This window comes from Primulina eburnea, chromosome 2, assembly GCF_022965805.1.
Source record: "Primulina eburnea isolate SZY01 chromosome 2, ASM2296580v1, whole genome shotgun sequence".
NCBI classification, from domain to species: Eukaryota; Viridiplantae; Streptophyta; class Magnoliopsida; order Lamiales; family Gesneriaceae; genus Primulina; species Primulina eburnea.
The window spans coordinates 626578-646658 of record NC_133102.1 but is presented as its reverse complement, the minus strand read 5'-3'; the positions used below and the strand labels follow the sequence as shown (position 1 = coordinate 646658).

The window sequence follows — 20081 nt, the reverse complement described above, 5'->3', positions numbered from 1 at the left end:
CATCTTCAATTGCGATTGTTATTCTATACTTGTAACATAAAGAAGTAAAGTAATGATTTTTTTTAGTGTGATCTAAAACAATGATTGGGTATTGGTAATTTTTTATAACCTTGGAATGATCGTAATTGGATAATTGATGCAATTGGCACAACTTGTTTTGTTGTTTGTTTTTGTAGCAGCTTGGAAACAATGATCACATGCTTCATATCATGGATTAACTTTGTTTTCGATTTCTTTTATCTTGCTCCGTATCAAATAGTAGTTGTTCTGTAAGGTCCAAAATTAACACGACGTAATCCAACTGCATGCGAATCTAGGAAATTATGAAAATTGAGTAATTAATTGATTTTAGTTGCTAATTAATTATGTGACATACTTGTTTATTTACTAAATTAGATTTTTATTATCATCATGCATAAAATGGTATTTTTAGGGATATTCAAGTGACGATCGAGGAACGGGGACGAGGGCTGAAAAATATAAAATGATTTTTTATTAAATGATTTTTTTATTATTTAAAATATGGTCGATGTTTTAAGTATTTTTGAAAATAAAGGGTTTTGGGGTGATTTTATACGCCGGGACGTAAATTTTATCGGTGTTGGTTTTTCAACTAAAATACGAGCGTTTTGGTAACCCGGCTAATAAATTCACATTTTTAATTAAAGAAAAACTTTGCTATTATTTTATTTAAATCCTAATTTAACTAATGAGCTTAAATTTATGGCTTAATAGGCCTAAAGCTTACTTAGTGATTAAATTAGTATTTAAAGTGTAAAAAATTACAAAACCCTAGTCTACCTTGCAATCAAGTCTCGGCCACTTTATTTTTCTGAAAAATATTCTCCCCACCACACACCACTTCACGGCACAGCGCACACAAAATTCAGAAGGAGTTTCAAGGGAATTTTCGAAGGCAACAAGGCAAGTAGAAGCCATCGTCGCGTCCCGTTCTTCGTCGTCAATGTATATTCGAGCGTTTGTTACGCAAAGGCACACCTTAATCTCCCTTTTCTCATCCATCATGTCATATTATTTATTTAAATTGTTGGATGCATGAAGCACATGATTTTTTTTCAGAAACTCGAATTTATAGCATGCATAGCCTTCGGTTTTATGAGTTTTGGTTGCATGAGATTTGTTCAATTATGACAAGGGGCTGCCATGAAGTCTAGGTATGGTTAGGTAAAGTTTATACTAGTTTTGAGTCACACACACACCCCACATAATCGGCAGAATCGATGAAAACAAAGGAAACAAGAATATGCAGAAAAATAATAACGTGAACTCGCTGCCTTGGGTTTAAGGGTTTCGGGTTCCTTGTTCCAGGGGTTGGCTTGGCTTCGAATTGGGCCAGGGCAGCGGCCAGGGACTTGGGTGAGTCTAGGGCAGAGTCCTAGCCACGCTAGGACTCAAGATGGAGGGCTGGGAGGAGTCCTGAAACGAGAGGACTCCTACCCGAGAAGTTGTGCAGGCTGCGCAACAAATTGGCGTGACTTGCAGGGGAGTGAGGGCTCGGTCCAGGGCTCGTGGTCGGGGTTAGGGTGACTCTTTAGGGTCCTAGGAAGGTGCACTGGGGGTTGGTTCGGGTGCTGGGTAGATGGCTAGGTCCTTGGGTGCATGAAACTAGAGTCCTATTATGATAGGAACTCTCGGCCAGTTTGTGCAGGGAAGTAGGGGCTCGTTTTTTTTGGGTTTTTGATTGAGTCATTAATGGTTTGAGAGTCCAGTAGGATAATTTAACATGTTGGGCAAGTTTTGGCTCGACTTGGTTCGGGGGTAACTCGATAAAATTAAAAGATGGCTCGGGGTTGAAATTTATGTGTCAAATAGGGTTTTAAAAAGAAGAAAAATTGGAAAACGGCTCACGGGGGTCGAGTCGTGATCCATAAGGGCTAAAATAATATAAAAAGACTAAATTTAGAATTTAGGAATTTTATATTAAAGTTTGGTATTTTTCGGGATTAAAACACCGTTAAAACAATTAAGAAAAGATAATTTAAAAAGTCTAACAATTAAGCCTAATAAAATTATGAAAAATTCATGTAAGCTTAAATAATTATTGGGACATGTTAGAGTCATGAAATCAAGAAAAAAGTCGATAACGTAAAACGGTCTTTTTACACCTAGAAATTAGTAAAGGTCATGGCAGTGCCCGAAATGCTGTTTTTATGAAAATATTATTATTTTTATATGTTTATGAATTTCCCATGATTTAATTATGATTTTTAAATGTCTAAGGGATTTTACGATTTTAAGAAGACATTTAAAATACATGTTGCATGCTTGGTTTCAAAATGAAAATGTAAATATTATTCACGATTTTTACAAAGTGATGTGAATGAAAAACGTTGAAGGAAGTGAAGTGATTGTGACTAGTTCGTTAATGATGGCGACGTCGTGAGGGTTATGGTCCCAGTGGGAGCCCGACGATCGTGTTTCCATTGTTGCGAATATGAGGTTATGAGGTTTGAGGTAAGAATGGGAATGTCGTGAGGGGAGAAAGCCCCAGAGGGAGTCCATTTATGGGAAAAGGCCCCAGAGAGAGCCCCGACGATCGTATTTCTATTCGATAATGATAGGCCAAGGCTCAGTTGACCGGTGAGAGTGTCGCTGATATCCCCGCCGCCCAGTACTGCAGTTTCATGTAGATGAATCCATCGATTTTCATGTCATGTCATGTTGAGGAAAGTCACAATTAACGATCTGAATTCAACTAAAGATAAAGGAAAATGTTTATGATCATGTTAAATGTTCATGTCATGTTAAGGAAAAAGTTAGACTCACTAGGTGTGATGGATGCAGGTGGTAATGAGGGAGGTCTTGATGAGTGATAGTACTGGACTGAAGGTGCACACAACCCGAGGACCAGCGCTACATTTTCCACATTATGCTTTATGATTTAAGTTAAAGATTCTTAAGATTATTTATTTGTGCTTTTGAGAGATTTTGAGAGGTTTAGTATGGTCTTTACTTTTCAAATTATTGCTTTTTAGGTTTGGTAAAACATTAGACAATTTTGGTTTGAGTATTTTACTAGAATTTTTAAATGCTAGTTGGTTGAGGTTCAAAATATTTTATCAAAATATTTTCGTGTGAGGGCCGAACATTATTATAAAAAAGAATTTCTAGTATTTTTAAAGCAATAAAAAGGGCAGACGTTTCATGTTCTATGTAAAATTAAGAAGCATTTCGAATCTAGGTTCACTTTGAATGTTAGTTGTTAAAATTTTTAATATTTAGCATGGGCAAATTTTTTTGTTTTTGTTTTGTATCATTTTAGTCATTAAAACCATTAAGATTCATAAATAGTAAATGCAGTACCTCCGTCAACATAGCTCGTTTTTTTGTTACATCATCTAATGTCACTTGTTTGGCGTCTGTGAGTGCCTTCGTAACCCAAAGTTAAGTTAACTTTTCTTGTTTTTTGTCTGCATCCAACCTACAAATTTATTATAAATAATAGTCGTTAAGCATTCATATTATCATATATTATAATAAACAAAATGTCCACTGTCTTTTTCTAGTTTCTAACATTATTTTATATATTTAAAAAGAAAGTTGGCATGCTAGAATAATTTTTGTGAACAAATTAGTAAGTTCATACAGTTTTATGCAATGAAATATATAACTCACAAATACGAAGAGTTAGAAATTCAGAAATATATATCATGTTTGTATCGCTCTGGCGATGTCACATAGGGGGTTAAGAATCATTGTAGTTGTCGCTGTAGTTTCTAACTGTTGTGCATCTGTTTCATTGTTTCGATTTACACCACACATTAGGCATTTTTGCTAAAAATAACATTTAGGGAAAGAAGAAAGAATGTTTGTTTTATAACATACTGAGAAATATTTGCATGGTCAGATTGGAAAATGCAACAATAGGATGTTCAGACTCAATACGCTTCATCAATTGCCTTTCGTGTATTGCCAAGTCATCCCACATAGTGACAGAAATAGTTTCCATTCTAAACAAAATAATTTATATGTTAACAAATTTTAAGATATGCATGTTTATATTTGGCATTTTTTTATTTAAATTTACCTCATGTTGAGAAGCATAACTTGTCTCCTTTGACCTTCTATTTTATCTGGTCTGGTGAAATTGCTTAATGGCATGACTTTATTTAGTATACCGATAACATCTGTATACATTTCATTGTTGTTATGCAGATAAATATGACATCTATTTTTAACTGGAAAAAGTATTTATTTGTGATAAGGGAACTTACGAAGAACTTCTTTTGCATTCACGATATTGGCGAGTTCGTCGAATTCCTTGAATTCAAATGTTAGGTGTGGCATCTTTAGCATCCGAGGTAGCTCTTTAACTATGGTACTCTTCTGTAAATTCAGCTCAAATTTGGAGTTCACATTTGAATATCTGGAGTCTATGCATTTGATAATAGGATTGTATATTGTATACCACTTATTGGTTTCCAATAACTTGCGGAAATATTCATTGACATTTGAGAAAATCAATCCATGAATCATTGTACCCTGTTTTTTGCATAAGAAAAGTAAGAAAGATTAATTTGATGGTAAAATACGTGAGTATGAATATTAAACTTGAGGCAAAAGTAAACTTATATATGTCTGTTTGTTTTTTTTCTTCAAAGTTAAAGCAATGAGCCTATGTTGAGAAATAATAATTTTTTATTGCTCTGATGGTGGAATTATGTTTTTACATCGTTTTTGCGGTATATATATTTTAGTTAAGTAAAACTTAGAAATATAAAGGCTAATAATTCTCAAAAAAAAAATATAAAGGCTAATTATTTTCGTATAAAATAAATAATATTGCAAAAATAAAATGAAATTATTTATATCTAATTAAATTTTATTATTTTGTTGGTTTAGTTTTGACAAATATATGGCGAACCGAACAATATAAACTTCATTTTTAACATTTATATGTGAATAAAAAAATGATTTGTATCTCATTTTGATTTAATTTGTTTTCAACTTTTTTAGTTTGGATTTATGGTTTTTTTGAGTCACATTAAAGGTTTACACCCCTACATCAAAGTCAATGACTTGCTGATACATTTTGAACTATGTCATATTTGGTTTTTATAACGAAAACCAAAAATAACTATGTTGCACCTAAAATATTTTTCACATAATTATTTTTTTTCAAACTCAAAATTTAATTTTTTTTATCACTTTTTGTGCTTCATATATAAATTAATTTATATGTAAGATAATTAAACGAAGAATCAATTATAAACTTTTTAACAGTGGTTGAACGTTTATGAGATAAGAAATGTTAATATAATATAAATTTAAATGATCCTACTATTTGTCAAGTAAAAATATTATAAATTAGTCTGAACATCTAATTTGTTGAGGGAAAAATAATTTGGTCGATCTGATTTAGTTGATATTTACTTGTAGAAACGTTAATTATCAAATTATTATTTTAATGTTTTTTTTTTGGAAAAGTGGTTGATGTACATATCAACAACAAACTGTTGCAACAATCTTCCATCATACAACAAAACAGACATATCAGTATCTCGAATCTGCAACTTATAACAGTAATACTCCCTAAACGACACCATCCTATCATTTTTTCCATGGACAGCTGCAATGCAAAGTGGGGGAAAATCAATATCCCATTAAAAAAAACAGAGAAACAAACTATATTAAGATATTATAACCTGAAAATAAAGATAAAAATATATCTCAAGAAAAGTAAGAGCAAAGAAATCTCACGGCGTGTTTCACCAGCGACAACCTCCGAAAAAGAAGAAACATTTGAATTGGGCATAACATCCATGACAACATCTCCCGAGGCTAGATCATTACTAATTTTAGGGATATGCTGATGTCAACTACTATCACCATACGAGAAAAACAACGGATACTGCAATGGATCATAACATCCAAAATAATGCATTATTTGATGCATTAGACCATCATTTCCGTGCACGACTATATCTCGATCGTAAGGAATATTTACACTATCATTAACTTCCAACCAAATAGCTGCAACTTGATCCGCAGATGGAGAATTATAACACCTCTGATCAACAGGCACATTCTTACAAATATGCAACCTTAGGCTTCTAATCGCAGGATATTGATTTATCTTTTTTAGAAGCTGAGCATACGGGTTAACCTTTAATAAATCTATTAACAACAACATCATGTTCTCATCGACATCTGAATCATCAACAACAGACATTCTATTATGCAACTCATTATCGCTATCCCAGAAATAGAGTTGGAAATATCTGGGTTCGTCTGTTAAGGGGACAAGAGGAGGCAATGAATGAAACACTTGGGCCGATACACGAAATGTATACACGCCATGATACGACGAAGCAAGATTCTTATCAAGTCGAGCGCCGAAAGAAGTGAACGCAAATGAACTGTTATAAAGCCGGATTTTTCGACGGAACAAAAGAGCAGAAGGAGACGACACGTCTTTAAACAAGTTGATAAGAATTGTCAGAGCAACCGGTAATGCCAGCCTAATCTTGCCAGAAGCACAATAGAACGATGGAGGTTCGTAAGAAAACCTCTGAGCACCACAAAAAATACAACATGACATGGGGGGAAGTACATGTAAGTAGTCCAAGTCCACCTCAATGACTGTCGAGAAGAAGATAATTTAATCAAGAGTCGAAGAATAGGTAGAATTGATATGCATAAATCTTTTCCAGTGATCCCATCCCTGATTTTCATTAAATAAAAATCTCAAAAATCAGTTTGCATTTTTTAAATTGTTTTATTCACTTATATTTTTTTATCTAATAATTAAGTTTCAAACCTCGACAGATAAATTTATACTTTTTTTTTCTGTTTTGTCAAATATAAACTTTTTTGTATTATATTTGTAAAAAACTAAGATTTGTAAAAAAACTAAGATATATAAATAGATGAGGAATGACAGTGAACTAACATTGGGGCAGACAACCGTAACCAAGGTGTGGAGCGTGAAAAGTCCCATGCTCCTGGGTATTCCTAGGAGAAGCGGAAAAAATAATTGTAGCAAACAACAGAAAACCCGTAGAGACAAACATAGACACATAAGGAAATTGCCTCGTGACAAAACCGGAGACAAGACCCGATCTCCTTCCACGAGACATCAAAATTATAGAAAGAAAATGGTAGTGAAATAGAATACCAAAGAGTGGGGAAAATGAGGTGGCCAAATATGTATGCATGAAAGTGAGTGAAAGAGGCAGTAGCCAAACATGTATGAAAGTAAGTGAAAAGGATTAACTGATTATGATTACAGTGGAGGCAAAATTTAATTGGTCAACGGATTAATTAACTGATTAAAGAGGAGGAAAACAAAGTATCATGAGAGTACAATTTTAATGAGGAAATAATTAATTAATGAGGATAATAGAGTAAAATCACAATTCAATCTGTATATTTATAGAATAGATAGATATAGATATAGAATATAGATATAGATATAGATTATATTTTGAGTTTTACAATTTAATAGTAATAATGATGAATTATCGTTTTGTTAATATCTTAGGTGACTTTTTGAATTCACCATTATTTTTGTTAAATCCCCATACCTTTACATGTACATATTTACGACAAAATTATCTTCATACGCATTTTTTTCTTTATACTACCAATAGGCAAAAATTATTGACCCCGTTACCCCCAACTTATTTGAAAATATCTTATTTCAATATATAATGCATATTAATTTCAAAAAATATCAAGCATATTCATTTCATGCATATATATCATGCGTATTAATTTCAAAAAATATTATTATTATAATAATTTATGAAGAATAACTTTGTATTATTTTAAAAGTGTTATATCATTTTTGGTAATTATAATATAGAAAAGATTTTATAATAATAACAATATCCAAATATTTTAAAAATTATTTTTCAGATTTAATTGATCCTTTAAATTTGATTTAGAATATGTTATTTGAGTTTGAATCATACTAGGATTGTTGTTGCGATCCTTTAAGATCCTCTCAGATAAACAATGGCATGAGATTCGATGTTGGAAATTATAGCAAAGACCCACCCATTCACAACCCGATCATGATCTTGTTGACTTCTTCCACTTGAAAAGCCGGAAGGTGAGCGTTTTGCATCTGATTTTTAAGTATTTAATTCTTTATTATTTCCCACTGTTTGTTTTTCTGTCGGGCCTCTTTGAAATAATCTTTTATGTGATACTTCTGTTTGACAAGAACTGAATAATTTATTTCTCCCACGATGACAATGTTAATGATATACAATGTTAAAAACTCGTATTTTGGCATACTAGTTTTATCGGTTCGTGTTTGCTGAGTTGTGCAATGAATCTAACCCTTGGTTGGCTTTATTCAGTCTGCTTTTCATTGGTTAAAAAATATAAAAAAAAAATATAATAGCTCTACAATTTTACTATCAGTATTATAAATAATTGTTTTTTTTGGGTCTTTTATAAATAAAATTTACAATTATACCCGTATCTATAAAATATTAATAATGTTAAATGACTAACTTAATTGTAATTTATTTATATTTATCATATCTTATCTGTTTTTAAATTTTTAAAAAAACTTAATAAATTTTTTTTATCTTTAATATAAAATTTTGAATATTTAATTCTAAAAAAACATGAAAATAAATTTTCTTATCTATAAAATATTGCAATCCTAGCATGATAGACACGAAGCTGATAAATCCTCAGGTACTCCACCGCCTCGTCCCTTTAAATAACTTGAAAACCTTACTTTTGTGTATGCTGTCTGTATCAGTCCCATATTTTTTTTGTTTTCAGCTAGATGATACTCTCTCCGTATTTTGTTTTGCCTTGCTGGAAATCGACCTCGATGAAAGCGATGGTAGTTAAAAAAGACTGGGTCTCGAGTAGTTTAGAGGAGCGAGAAATTAAAATGCCTGAAATTAAGGACAATGAAGTAATCATTCAGGTGTGCGCCTGTGGCGTCAATAGTGGTGATATAATTGATTTGGTTACATGTGAGGATGGTATCTGCCCAGGCCTTGAATGCTCTGGAATAATCGAAGCAGTTGGAAGAAATGTCCATCGTTGGAAAGTTGGAGAAAGGGTAATTCGCACATCAGAATGATCATAAATTATGTTTTTTTTTTCTGCTTTCCTTTTTCACAATTTTGAATCGTGAATTTGATCAGGTTTGTGCCATTCTCGAGGGAGGAGGGTATGCTGAAAAAGTTGCTGTGCTGGAAAACTTTCTTCTTCCATTGCCTGATGATATTGATTTACATGATGCTGCAGGCTTACCTTATGCATCATGCTGCATATGGTTGGCTTTATTCAAAGTGTGTAACCCCAACACAGTTGAAGACACACTTAAAGATAAAAGAATACTGGTGAGAACCAAGACTATAATTAGTCGTTCGATTTTAAAAAGTAAAAAAGTGGTTTTGAATCAATCTTTTTTAATCACACTTGCTTATTCCTAAAAAGTACTAGATGTTTTGCAATTTGTATTTGTTTGTAATATTAGAGTTTCTTCGATGTATTTTTATCTTATGTTGCAAATTATCAAAGCCACAAACAGATTTTGACTTGTGTCATATTTAGATTCGTGAAGGTACTAGCGGGATCGGTTCACTGGCAATACAATATGCAAAGTTCCTGGGCTTAACAGTTATCGCCTCCGCAGGTGACATCGTTTGCTCCATTATAGTTTTAAGCCCATGCTCATTTTCACGACAGACAATTTAGGATGCCTTAGTTGTCTGGATTGTCACATACGCTCATTCTTTTTTATGCTTTTTGAAGGAAGTAGCGACGAGTTTTCACTGTGTCATGATTATGGAGCTGACTTTTGTGTTGATCACACATCGACAGACTTTGCGTGGGAGGTTGTCACGAAAGTTGATTATTTAGGTAACTTTGCACCAATCTTTTCCTGGAAAGATTTGATGGTTGGCATGAAGATTTCTTTTTTATTCTCTCCCCTGAGAGAATTTGTTAAGCACCATGGGTGGTAGGCCGTAGCTGCTGCTCAACTGTTTAAACAGATCATTTTCATGCTTTCTGAATGAAAATTATGAAAACCTACGTCCGAAACTAGTATCCTAGTATGATCAAACTCAAATAACAAATTCGAAATCAAATTTAAAGGATAGACTAAATCTAAAAAATATGTACATTCGTGCTAATTCAAACTGCTAGAAAAACATATTTCTGCGTGAATCTTTGGACTATGACAAGATGACCCCGCTTGGTGGAGTAAGGTTTGATTGTTGTCGATGCATTAGAATCTGTGATGCATATCGGCCTTTGTTTCACTTAATCATAGGAGATTCTTAACTCAGTTAAGTACTATTATTGGAGATTCAAATGGATTTTAACCAACCAACCACTTCTATACGGTGGTGATGATGCCAAGGTTTTCTTATCAAAGTAGCATGATAATTTACATTTCACAATGTTTGCATACTTATATGTTGAAAGTTGCAGCAGCCAATATGTTGTCTAGAGTAAACTTAAATTGTGGAGAATTTTTTTTTTCGCACTTAATTGCTGCCAATTGTCTTTTCAGGCGTTGATTTTGTTCTTGATTACGGAGCTTCCGATCTTCAAAGAAACATTGAGTGCTGTCGTCCTGGGGGTAAGGTTTGCATTGTGGATTTGCATGGAATGGTATCTAATAGCATAGATCTTGCTATGCTACAAAAACGACATGCTGAAATTAAAGGTAAAATTAAATTATTAGCTTCTCTGTAATTGTGCTTGATGTTGGCTAGTCGATTGTTGGTTTACAGTTCATTATTATTGTTTGCAGTTTTTGATGTACGATCTAGAGATTTGGGTTATAAAGCTTCTGTGATTGCTGGAGTGAGAACTCATTTGTGGCCTGCCGTTCTTAAAAAAAATGTTATCCCTGAAGTGGGGAATCGTCGTTTTGCGGTGACTGAAGCTCAAAAAGCTTTGAACCTTTTACAGAAAAATGATAATATTGGGAAGATTATTGTGTATATGAATTTTGAGAAGACCAGTCACCATGTTAAAATGGACTAAATATCCATAATCTATGATCATAATGCATGTAAATTTACTCACTCACTCTCTATGCTATGTTTTTTGTTAAGTAATAAATTGGCTTTTTGTTACATTTTGTTTTTTGTTTGATTTAATTCGATTGATTTATATTTTGTGAAATTGAGATCAATTGTTACATTTACATCCAAACGAACTGAAGCTATAATTAGAATCGGTTATTTTAGATCTAAAGTATTGACTTTATTACATGCTGTGTTAAATTCAATGTTGTGAGTTTTAATCAAGTGAAAAAGTAAGTCGTAAAAATATGCAAAAATAGAAGAACTAGAGTAAGGAATATATGTCTTATTTTTAATCGCGATATTTTGGAAAAATATGCGAAAAACGTTGTGGTATAATTTTGTTTGAGCAGTTAAGACGGTTAATAAAAAAAGTTGATCACCCCTTCTACATATGCTCTAATTTCAAATCCATCAGAGCCTTTGAAATCAAAATCTTTCACTAATTTCATTTATAAAAAAAAAAGATAAAAATTCTTCACAAATCTAAATCTCTCAATCTAAAATCTATGATATCAGATAGCAGTATCTCCTTTCATTTCATCGATGATGTCTCTCATTCTTGTGAAACTTGGCATCTTTGTTAACATTTATACGATGATGGCCCTTTAGTTGGTCATTTGTTATCTGCCACTCATAATCCAAATTTTTCAACATGTTCTCCTCTTTCTTTGCCCCAACTTTCATCTTCCGTGTCACATTTTCCTTCATTTTCTGCATAGAATACATCACAACTCTTCTTCCAATATAGAATACGAGAATGATGTCATACCAATATGGTTGGCCAAGTTTGGGAAACGTTTTGATAGATTGCACTACAAAAACCGTGAGGGCCAGTTCAAACACTCCATAATTGTCTTCAGCCAACAATGCTCCTTCGCACAATATTATCGAACTCAACAAAAGAGACATCATCTTTAACTCATCTTTCTTTCTCACTTCTATCGCAGTCGCCGTCACAGACTCTAACATTGTGAAAGACGACATCAATAGCGTAGCTATTCGCAACCCAATCCTAGAATACCTTGCATTTTTTTCAGATTGCTTGAGAACATGATAGCATATAAATAAATGCCTTCCGAGCATGAAGAAGGGCAAAAGCACAATGCAATATCCAATCCCGACTCCAGCAAGAACCTCATACATCTCTGTGGTGAATTGAGTTATTCATTGATGCAGTGTATTTGATATTGTCATTTCAGATTTGATATGGACAGATTTGAATACAGGTCATCGTCTTCCTCAGACCGGGACGACAAAGGTATAATTCATGTGATATTCGGGAAGACATAACTCAAATCAGATCTCATTTGAGTTTCCCAATAAAATCACATACTAGATTATTGTTTATATTTGACATGATTATGCCTTGATTATAGAAGTGTATTCAAGTATATAAGATCATTGTGATATTCAGATATGAATATGAGCATGCTTTGTTTATAGATTTATATGCATTGCATTTCATATAGGAAAGTCTTGACAGAACAGTCAGACTTCTAGACGTTCGGTGGTATCACAGCGTAGGGGAAGATCAGTCTCCTATTGTAGATGTGGATATAGATCAGACCGAAGTCTAGGAATAAGACGTACCGTCACCTCGATTGGTAGGGTAGATCAGGTGATAGATCGTCTTATTCACATCGGGATCCCTAGAGTCAGCATAGAGTCGGGTCATGACATGATTTGATTTAAACTGCATGCGTATATGAGTTGGTTTCATAGACTATGGAACCTATTGTTATTGCTTCCAGTTATGACAGCATGTTTCATGATTTAGATTGTTTATATGCATGTTTATCTGATTTGAGTTGCATGTTTAGTTAGATTAGATTTCATAGATGATGAGATCTATTACTATTGTTCTTGGTTTTATTCATGACATCATGTTTCATGAATTACTATGTGTATATGCATGTTTACCATGTTTTATAATGGGATTTATTCTCACCGGAGTTATCCGGCTGTTGTCTTGTTTTGTATGTGTGCATGACAACAGGTGGGGCTGGATCAGGGTCGAGATGACGATGAGAGAAGACGAGTTAGCGTGGTGATTCCGGACTGGTAGTAGACTTGGTTTATTACTTGAACTTAGTAACTGAACCTTAGAGTAGTTGAATGACTGTTGTATAGAATGTTACTTTTATACTGAATTGTATTTATATACAGAGATGTATATTATTTAGATTCCATTACCTTCCGCAGTTACATTTTAAAAAGAAAAATTTTTAGACCCTGTTTATCAGAACCGATAATTAAATCCCAACAATGATTAAGAAGATGATTAGCGTCCGGGTCCCCACATGCGCGACGTGAACGGCGCATATGCGCGAGCAGGGCCGAGAGTTCAGCGCACATGCGCGACAGAGGGCGCGCATATGCACGAGGGTGCCCGAGAGTTGCGAAGAAAGCTTCGCGCACATGCGCGGAGGATTGGCGCGCATATGCGCGAGCTGCCGATGAGCTTATCCGTCGAGACCAGTAGGTCTCGCGCATATGCGCCGATATTACTCGCGCATATGCGCGAGACGTGGAAAATAGAGAATGAGCCATTTGCCTTCATGCATGTCCGAGATGTATATATATATATATATATATATATATATATATATATATATATATATATATATATATATATATATATGAGTATATATATATATGAGTGCAATTTTCCTTCAGAATCCTAGAGAAAGGGCCGGAGCTTTGGAGAGAAAAATCCTTACGCCTTTTGTGAGAAATCCGTCCGTCCGCTTTTGAATCCGACTCGGTATTGAGTTCCTACCGACGTAGGCTACAACTGGACATTGAGTATTGACAGGCTTTGAGTTCGAGACTTCGACAGAATTAGAGTATCAGAAAGAAAGATATAAATTAATGTTGAGTTGGGATTGCACAACTCGAGTAAGGTTTGACTCGAGTTTCCCTAAATCACATACTTAGTTTATTGCATTGATATTTGTAATTGATGAGATTGATGTTTGTAGTCTATTAATTTATAGCCACTGCATGTATTGATTACTGATTCGTTAGTTTATGGCTGATTCGCCTAGTCACCGACTGATTCGTCTGGTTATTGACTGATTCGTCTAGCTGATTCGCTTAATTACTGGCTGATTCGTCTAGTTATTGGCTGATTCGCTTAATTCTTGACTGATTCGTCAATTCTGCGGCTGTTTCGCCCAGACACTGGATATATGAATTATATCGATGCCGTTTAGGGATTGATTCATTCCTATCGACTGAGATTCGGTATATTTATCATTATTCAGACATCGGGATCCCTAGGTTAGAGTTGAGTCGAGTCTGAGACGACGCGTTGTTTGAGTCGAGTCTGAGTCTGAGTCTGAGTATGATTCAGTGAGTGATGTTGATTATGTTCTTGAATATGGTACATGTCTACTTATGTTCCTGATGATGGTACATGTTTAGAATAGAAGTTATTCTTGATATTAATTCATGTTTCTGATTATGTTACATGTTATAAATATTTATTATATGCTTTTATATATGTTTTTATATGATTGCATGTATACGTTGTTTATACTGGGATTTATTCTCACCGGAGTTATCCGGCTGTTGTCTTGTTTTGTATGTGTGCATGACAACAGGTGGGGCTGGATCAGGGTCACAGAGGTGAAGAAAGATCGAGATTAGAGTGGTGATTCCGGACTTGGATATAGATAGGTTTTATTACTTGATTGTAGTAGTTGAACCTAGTCTTGGACTAGATGTATGTTATACAGGATTTGTATTATTATACGGGTTTGTATAATAGAATGATTCCATTACCTTCCGCATTTTAAAAAGAAAAATTTTTAGACCCTGATTTTAATTGATTAATTAGTCCCAATGATGATTAAGAACATGATTAGCGTCCGGGTCCCCACAGTAGGATAAATAACATGGTGTTTGATATGATTTTAAAATGATGGATTAATTTTGTAAATTTTATTGTAATGACCAAAATGCCCCAAATGCTAATTAAATATATATTCTTAAATTAATTGGATAGATAATTAAATATTTATAATTATAATATACATTTATTAAAATTAATTTAAATATATTTATTAGAAATAAATTTGTGAGTATACATTTACTTTAATAATTAAAATAACAACATCTGAGGCTTAGAATACAAATTGACTCTGATACGTGGCATTGTTTTACCAAAGGTTTCCTTAGTGGCTTCCGCACACATGGAAGTTATTGGTTTCCAGCCGATATACCAGTTTCAAAGAACTGAACTAATAAAAGGAGATATTAAGTTTGATAATAAGAATGAATATAAGGTTCATCTATGGAATTTTAAAAGATTACAAATTTATAAAAATTTAATTTAAGCTAGAAGTGCATTACAATTTATTTTATTTAAAATGATTAAAAATAATAAAAATATATGAAATTAATTTATAAATATGTGATGCCTATCGGCTTCTGTTTTACTTAATCATAGGAGATTCTTAACTCAGTTAAGTACTATTATTGGAGATTCAAATGGATTTTAACCAACCAACCACTTCTATACGGTGGTGATGATGCCAAGGTTTTCTTATCAAAGTAGCATGATAATTTACATTTCACAATGTTTGCATACTTATATGTTGAAAGTTGCAGCAGCCAATATGTTGCCTAGAGTAAACTTAAATTGTGGAGAATTTTTTTTTTTCGCACTTAATTGCTGCCAATTGTCTTTTCAGACGTTGATTTTGTTCTTGATTACGGAGCTTCCGATCTTCAAAGAAACATTGAGTGCTGTCGTCCTGGGGGTAAGGTTTGCATTGTGGATTTGCATGGAATGGTATCTAATAGCATAGATCTTGCTATGCTACAAAAACGACATGCTGAAATTAAAGGTAAAATTAAATTATTAGCTTCTCTGTAATTGTGCTTGATGTTGGCTAGTCGATTGTTGGCTTACAGTTCATTATTATTGTTTGCAGTTTTTGATGTACGATCTAGAGATTTGGGTTATAAAGCTTCTGTGATTGCTGGAGTGAGAACTCATTTGTGGCCTGCCGTTCTTAAAAAAAATGTTATCCCTGAAGTGGGGAATCGTCGTTTTGCGGTGACTGAAGCTCAAAAAGCTTTGAACCTTTTACAGAAAAATGATAATATTGGGAAGATTATTGTGTATATGAATTTTGAGAAGACCAGTCACCATGTTAAAATGGACTAAATATCCATAATCTATGATCATAATGCATGTAAATTTACTCACTCACTCACTCACTCTCTATGCTATGTTTTTTGTTAAGTAATAAATTGGCTTTTTGTTACATTTTGTTTTTTGTTTGATTTAATTCAATTGATTTATATTTTGTGAAATTGAGATCAATTGTTACATTTACATCCAAACGAACTGAAGCTATAATTAGAATCGGTTATTTTAGATCTAAAATATTGACTTTATTACATGCTGTGATAAACTTCAATGTTGTGAGTTTTAATCCAGTGAAAAAATAAGTCGTAAAAATATGCAAAAATAGAAGATCTAGAGACTAGAGTGAGGAATATATGTCTTATTTTTAATCGCGATATTTTGGAAAAATATAGGAAAAACGGTGTGGTATAATTTGGTTCGAGTAGTTAAGACAGTTAATAAAAAAAATTGATCACCCCTTCTACATATGCTCTAATTTCAAATCCATTAGCAGCCTTTGAAATCAAAATCTTTCACAAATTTCATTAATTAAAAAAAAAGATAAAATTCAAAAAAGATAAAATTCTTTACAAATCTAAATATCTCAGTCTAAAATCTATAATATCAGATACCGGTCTCCACTTGCATTTTGTCGATGATGTCCTTCATTCTTTTGAAACTTGGCAGATCTGTGTCAACATTTATACGATGATGGTCCTTTAGTTGGTTATTTGTTACCTGCCACTCATAATCCAAATTTTCCACCCTTTTCTTTGCCCCAACTTCCCTCCTCCGTGTCACTTTTTCCTTCATTTTCTTCATAGAATACATCACAACTGCTCTTCCAGTATAGACTACAAGAATGATGCCATACCAATATGGTTGGCCAAGTTTGGGAAACGTTTTGATAAATTGTACTATGAAACAAGTAAGAGCCAATTCAAACACTCCATAATTGTCTTCGTCCAACAATGCTCCTTCGCACAATATTATCGAACTCAACAAATAAGCAATCATCTTTAACTCATCTTTCTTTCTCACTTCTATCGCGGTCGCCGTCACAGACTCTAACATTGTGAAAGACGTCATCAATAGCGTAGCTATTCGAAACCCAATCCTGGAATACCTTGCATTTTTTTCAGATAGCTGGGGAAGAAGATAGCATATAAGTATATGCTTTCCGAGCATGGCTATGGGCAAAAAAATAATGCAAAAAGCAATCCCCATATCCGCAAGAATCTCATAAGCCTTTCTGTTCTCATTCTCTTTAGCTTCTGTAACTTCCACGTGATAAGCCAAGGCGAACATGGAACAAACGAAGGCTGCAGTGCCCAATACACATCTCAAGAAAATAAAACTGTTAAAACAAAACAAAACAAAAAAAGAAGAATATTCTTAGTAATAAATTCAAAATAGAACACAAAAAAATAAGTATTCTTCAACATATGACAGCAGTGGAAACCTGTTCTGACGTGGAAAGGTCGAGGTCAATAAGCCTAGTTCACCGTTGTTGGGTGTTGTCATTCATTAACGGTCTTTTTCCCAAAAGCTAACGTCCTGTCATGTTTGAGAACATGTAGAACGATCATAAGTGAGGAGAGAACATAACAAGCTGTGATATTTGAATACATGAATTAGATCTGTCCCAAAATTGTGAAGAATAAAGCGCATAGCACTTAAAATACTAAAGTAGCCATTACTTAAACTCTTTAAGACATTTCACTTCGTATTTTACACATCAAAGTCACAAATTTAGAGTTAAAGAAATTTTTTTCGGTAGAATATAAATAATCATGACAGAGTCCTCAGTCAATGGAAAAAACTACTGCTCTAAAATACATTGACGAACATATGGAGCACGTGGAGAAAACAAAAAATAAATAACATAAGAAGTTCCCATTTTAATTTTTTTCTTAGTTTCCTTATAGTAGCACACAAGAAGAAGGGAATTAAACACAAGGATATGTCATGTGAGGCTTGGAATGCAAATTGAATCTGATACGTGGCATTGTTTTACCAAAGGTTTCCTTAGTGACTTACGCACACATAGAAGTTATTGGTTTTCAGCAGATATACCATTTTCAAAAAACTGAACTAATAAAAGGAGGTATTTAAGTTTGAGAATAAGAATGAATAGTAATTAGAGTGATTAAAAAATGAGAGATATGAATTAATAGTATGGTGGGATAAATAACATGGTGTTTGATATGATTTTAAAATGATGGATTAATTTTGTAAATTTTATTGTAATGACCAAAATGTTCCAAGTGCTAATTAAATATATATTCTTAAAATAATTGGATAGATAATTAAATATTTATAATTATAGTATATATTTATTAAAATTAATTTAAATATATTTATTAGAAATAAATTTGTGAGTATGCATTTACTTTAATAATTAAAATAACAACATCTGAGGCTTGGAATACAAATTGAATCTGATACGTGGCATTGTTTTACCAAAGGTTTCCTTAGTGGCTTGCGCACACATGGAAGTTTTTGGTTTCCAACCGATATACCAGTTTGAGAATAAGAATGAATAGTAATTAGAGTGATTAAAAAATGAGAGATATGAATTAATAGTATGGTAGGATAAATAACATGGTGTTTGATATGATTTTAAAATGATGGATTAATTTTGTAAATTTTATTGTAATGACCAAAATGCCCCAAGTGCTAATTAAATATATATTCTTAAATTAATTGGATAGATAATTAAAAATTTATAATTATAATATACATTTATTAAAATTAATTTAAATATATTTATTAGAAATAAATTTGTGAGTATGCATTTACTTTAATAATTAAAATAACAATATCTGAGGCTTGGAATACAAATTGACTCTGATACGTGGCATTGTTTTACCAAAAGTTTCCTTAGTGGCTTGCGCACACATGGAAGTTATTAGTTTCCAGCCGATATACCAGTTTCAAAGAACTGAACTAATAAAAGGAGGTATTTAAGTTTGATAATAAGAATGAATATAAGGTTCATCTATGGAATTTTACAAGATTACAAATTTATAAAAATTTAATTTAAGCTAGATTTGCATTACAATTTATTTTATTTAAAATAATTAAAAATAATAAAAATATATGAAATTAATTTATAAATATGTGATGCCTATCGGGCTCTGGTTCACTTAATCATAGGAGATTCTTAACTCAGTTAAGTACTATTATTGGAGATTCAAATGGATTTTAACCAACCAACCACTTCTATACGGTGGTGATGATGCCAAGGTTTTCTTATCAAAGTAGCATGATAATTTACATTTCACAAAGATTGCATTTGGTTAATGATTCAGGAGAAAAAGCATATTCAGTGGAAGAATCTGTTTCCAATCTCCGGATATTTTCTGGGTAAATTCATCCAAATGAAACAAAAGAATTGGCACCAATAAAAGTTAAATAAGGAGAGTTTACATGATGAGTTGATAAACAAAACGTTTTAAGCAAAAGAATTGGCACCAATATTATCTCGATCAACTAAAACAGACACTAAAATCAGAAACATAATTGTAGGAGAAAATCGAAAGTGAATCCACAAAACTTACAGTTTCCGGAGATTTTCATGACCAGAAGCTCACAATTGAATTAAGTAACAACATACCAAACCACACTCCACCTGGTGATTTAGGAAATCTCTAACCACAAAATCTATTTTGGTGCAATTTTTACGCTAAAATAGTGTGATTTCTGCACCAAATACAATATTAATATCCAACACATTTACTCCAACTCTTACATCAAAAAGAATATTCTTGAAATATTCTTTTTATTTTACATATATTAATTATTATGTTTCATTTAATATATTTTTAATTATGACTAAAATTTTATTATTAATAAATTTAAATAATAATATTTAAGTTTATAATTTAATTAAACAT

General features: G+C 32.7%; 1 protein-coding gene across 1 annotated transcript; it reads left to right on the top strand.

Annotated features, from left to right (window-relative positions):
• Window positions 1–7937: 7937 nt before the first annotated feature.
• LOC140824426 (uncharacterized) lies at window positions 7938–11066 on the top strand. Its single transcript, XM_073186018.1, has 7 exons — window positions 7938–8083; window positions 8771–9055; window positions 9141–9338; window positions 9553–9634; window positions 9754–9861; window positions 10520–10675; window positions 10763–11066. Exons 2-7 carry the CDS (start codon window positions 8771–8773, stop codon window positions 10996–10998), a joined length of 1065 nt encoding a protein of 354 aa, XP_073042119.1. The 5' UTR covers window positions 7938–8083; the 3' UTR covers window positions 10999–11066.
• Window positions 11067–20081: the final 9015 nt, after the last annotated feature.

Excerpts from the sequence above, each read along its gene's own strand:
- LOC140824426 (XM_073186018.1), top strand. The coding sequence starts at position 8,771 with ATGATACTCTCTCCGTATTTTGTTTTGCCTTGCTGGAAATCGACCTCG. Across the intron at positions 9,339-9,552 it reads TTAAAGATAAAAGAATACTG|ATTCGTGAAGGTACTAGCGG; the intron begins GTGAGAACCAAG and ends TGTCATATTTAG. Across the intron at positions 9,635-9,753 it reads AACAGTTATCGCCTCCGCAG|GAAGTAGCGACGAGTTTTCA; the intron begins GTGACATCGTTT and ends TGCTTTTTGAAG.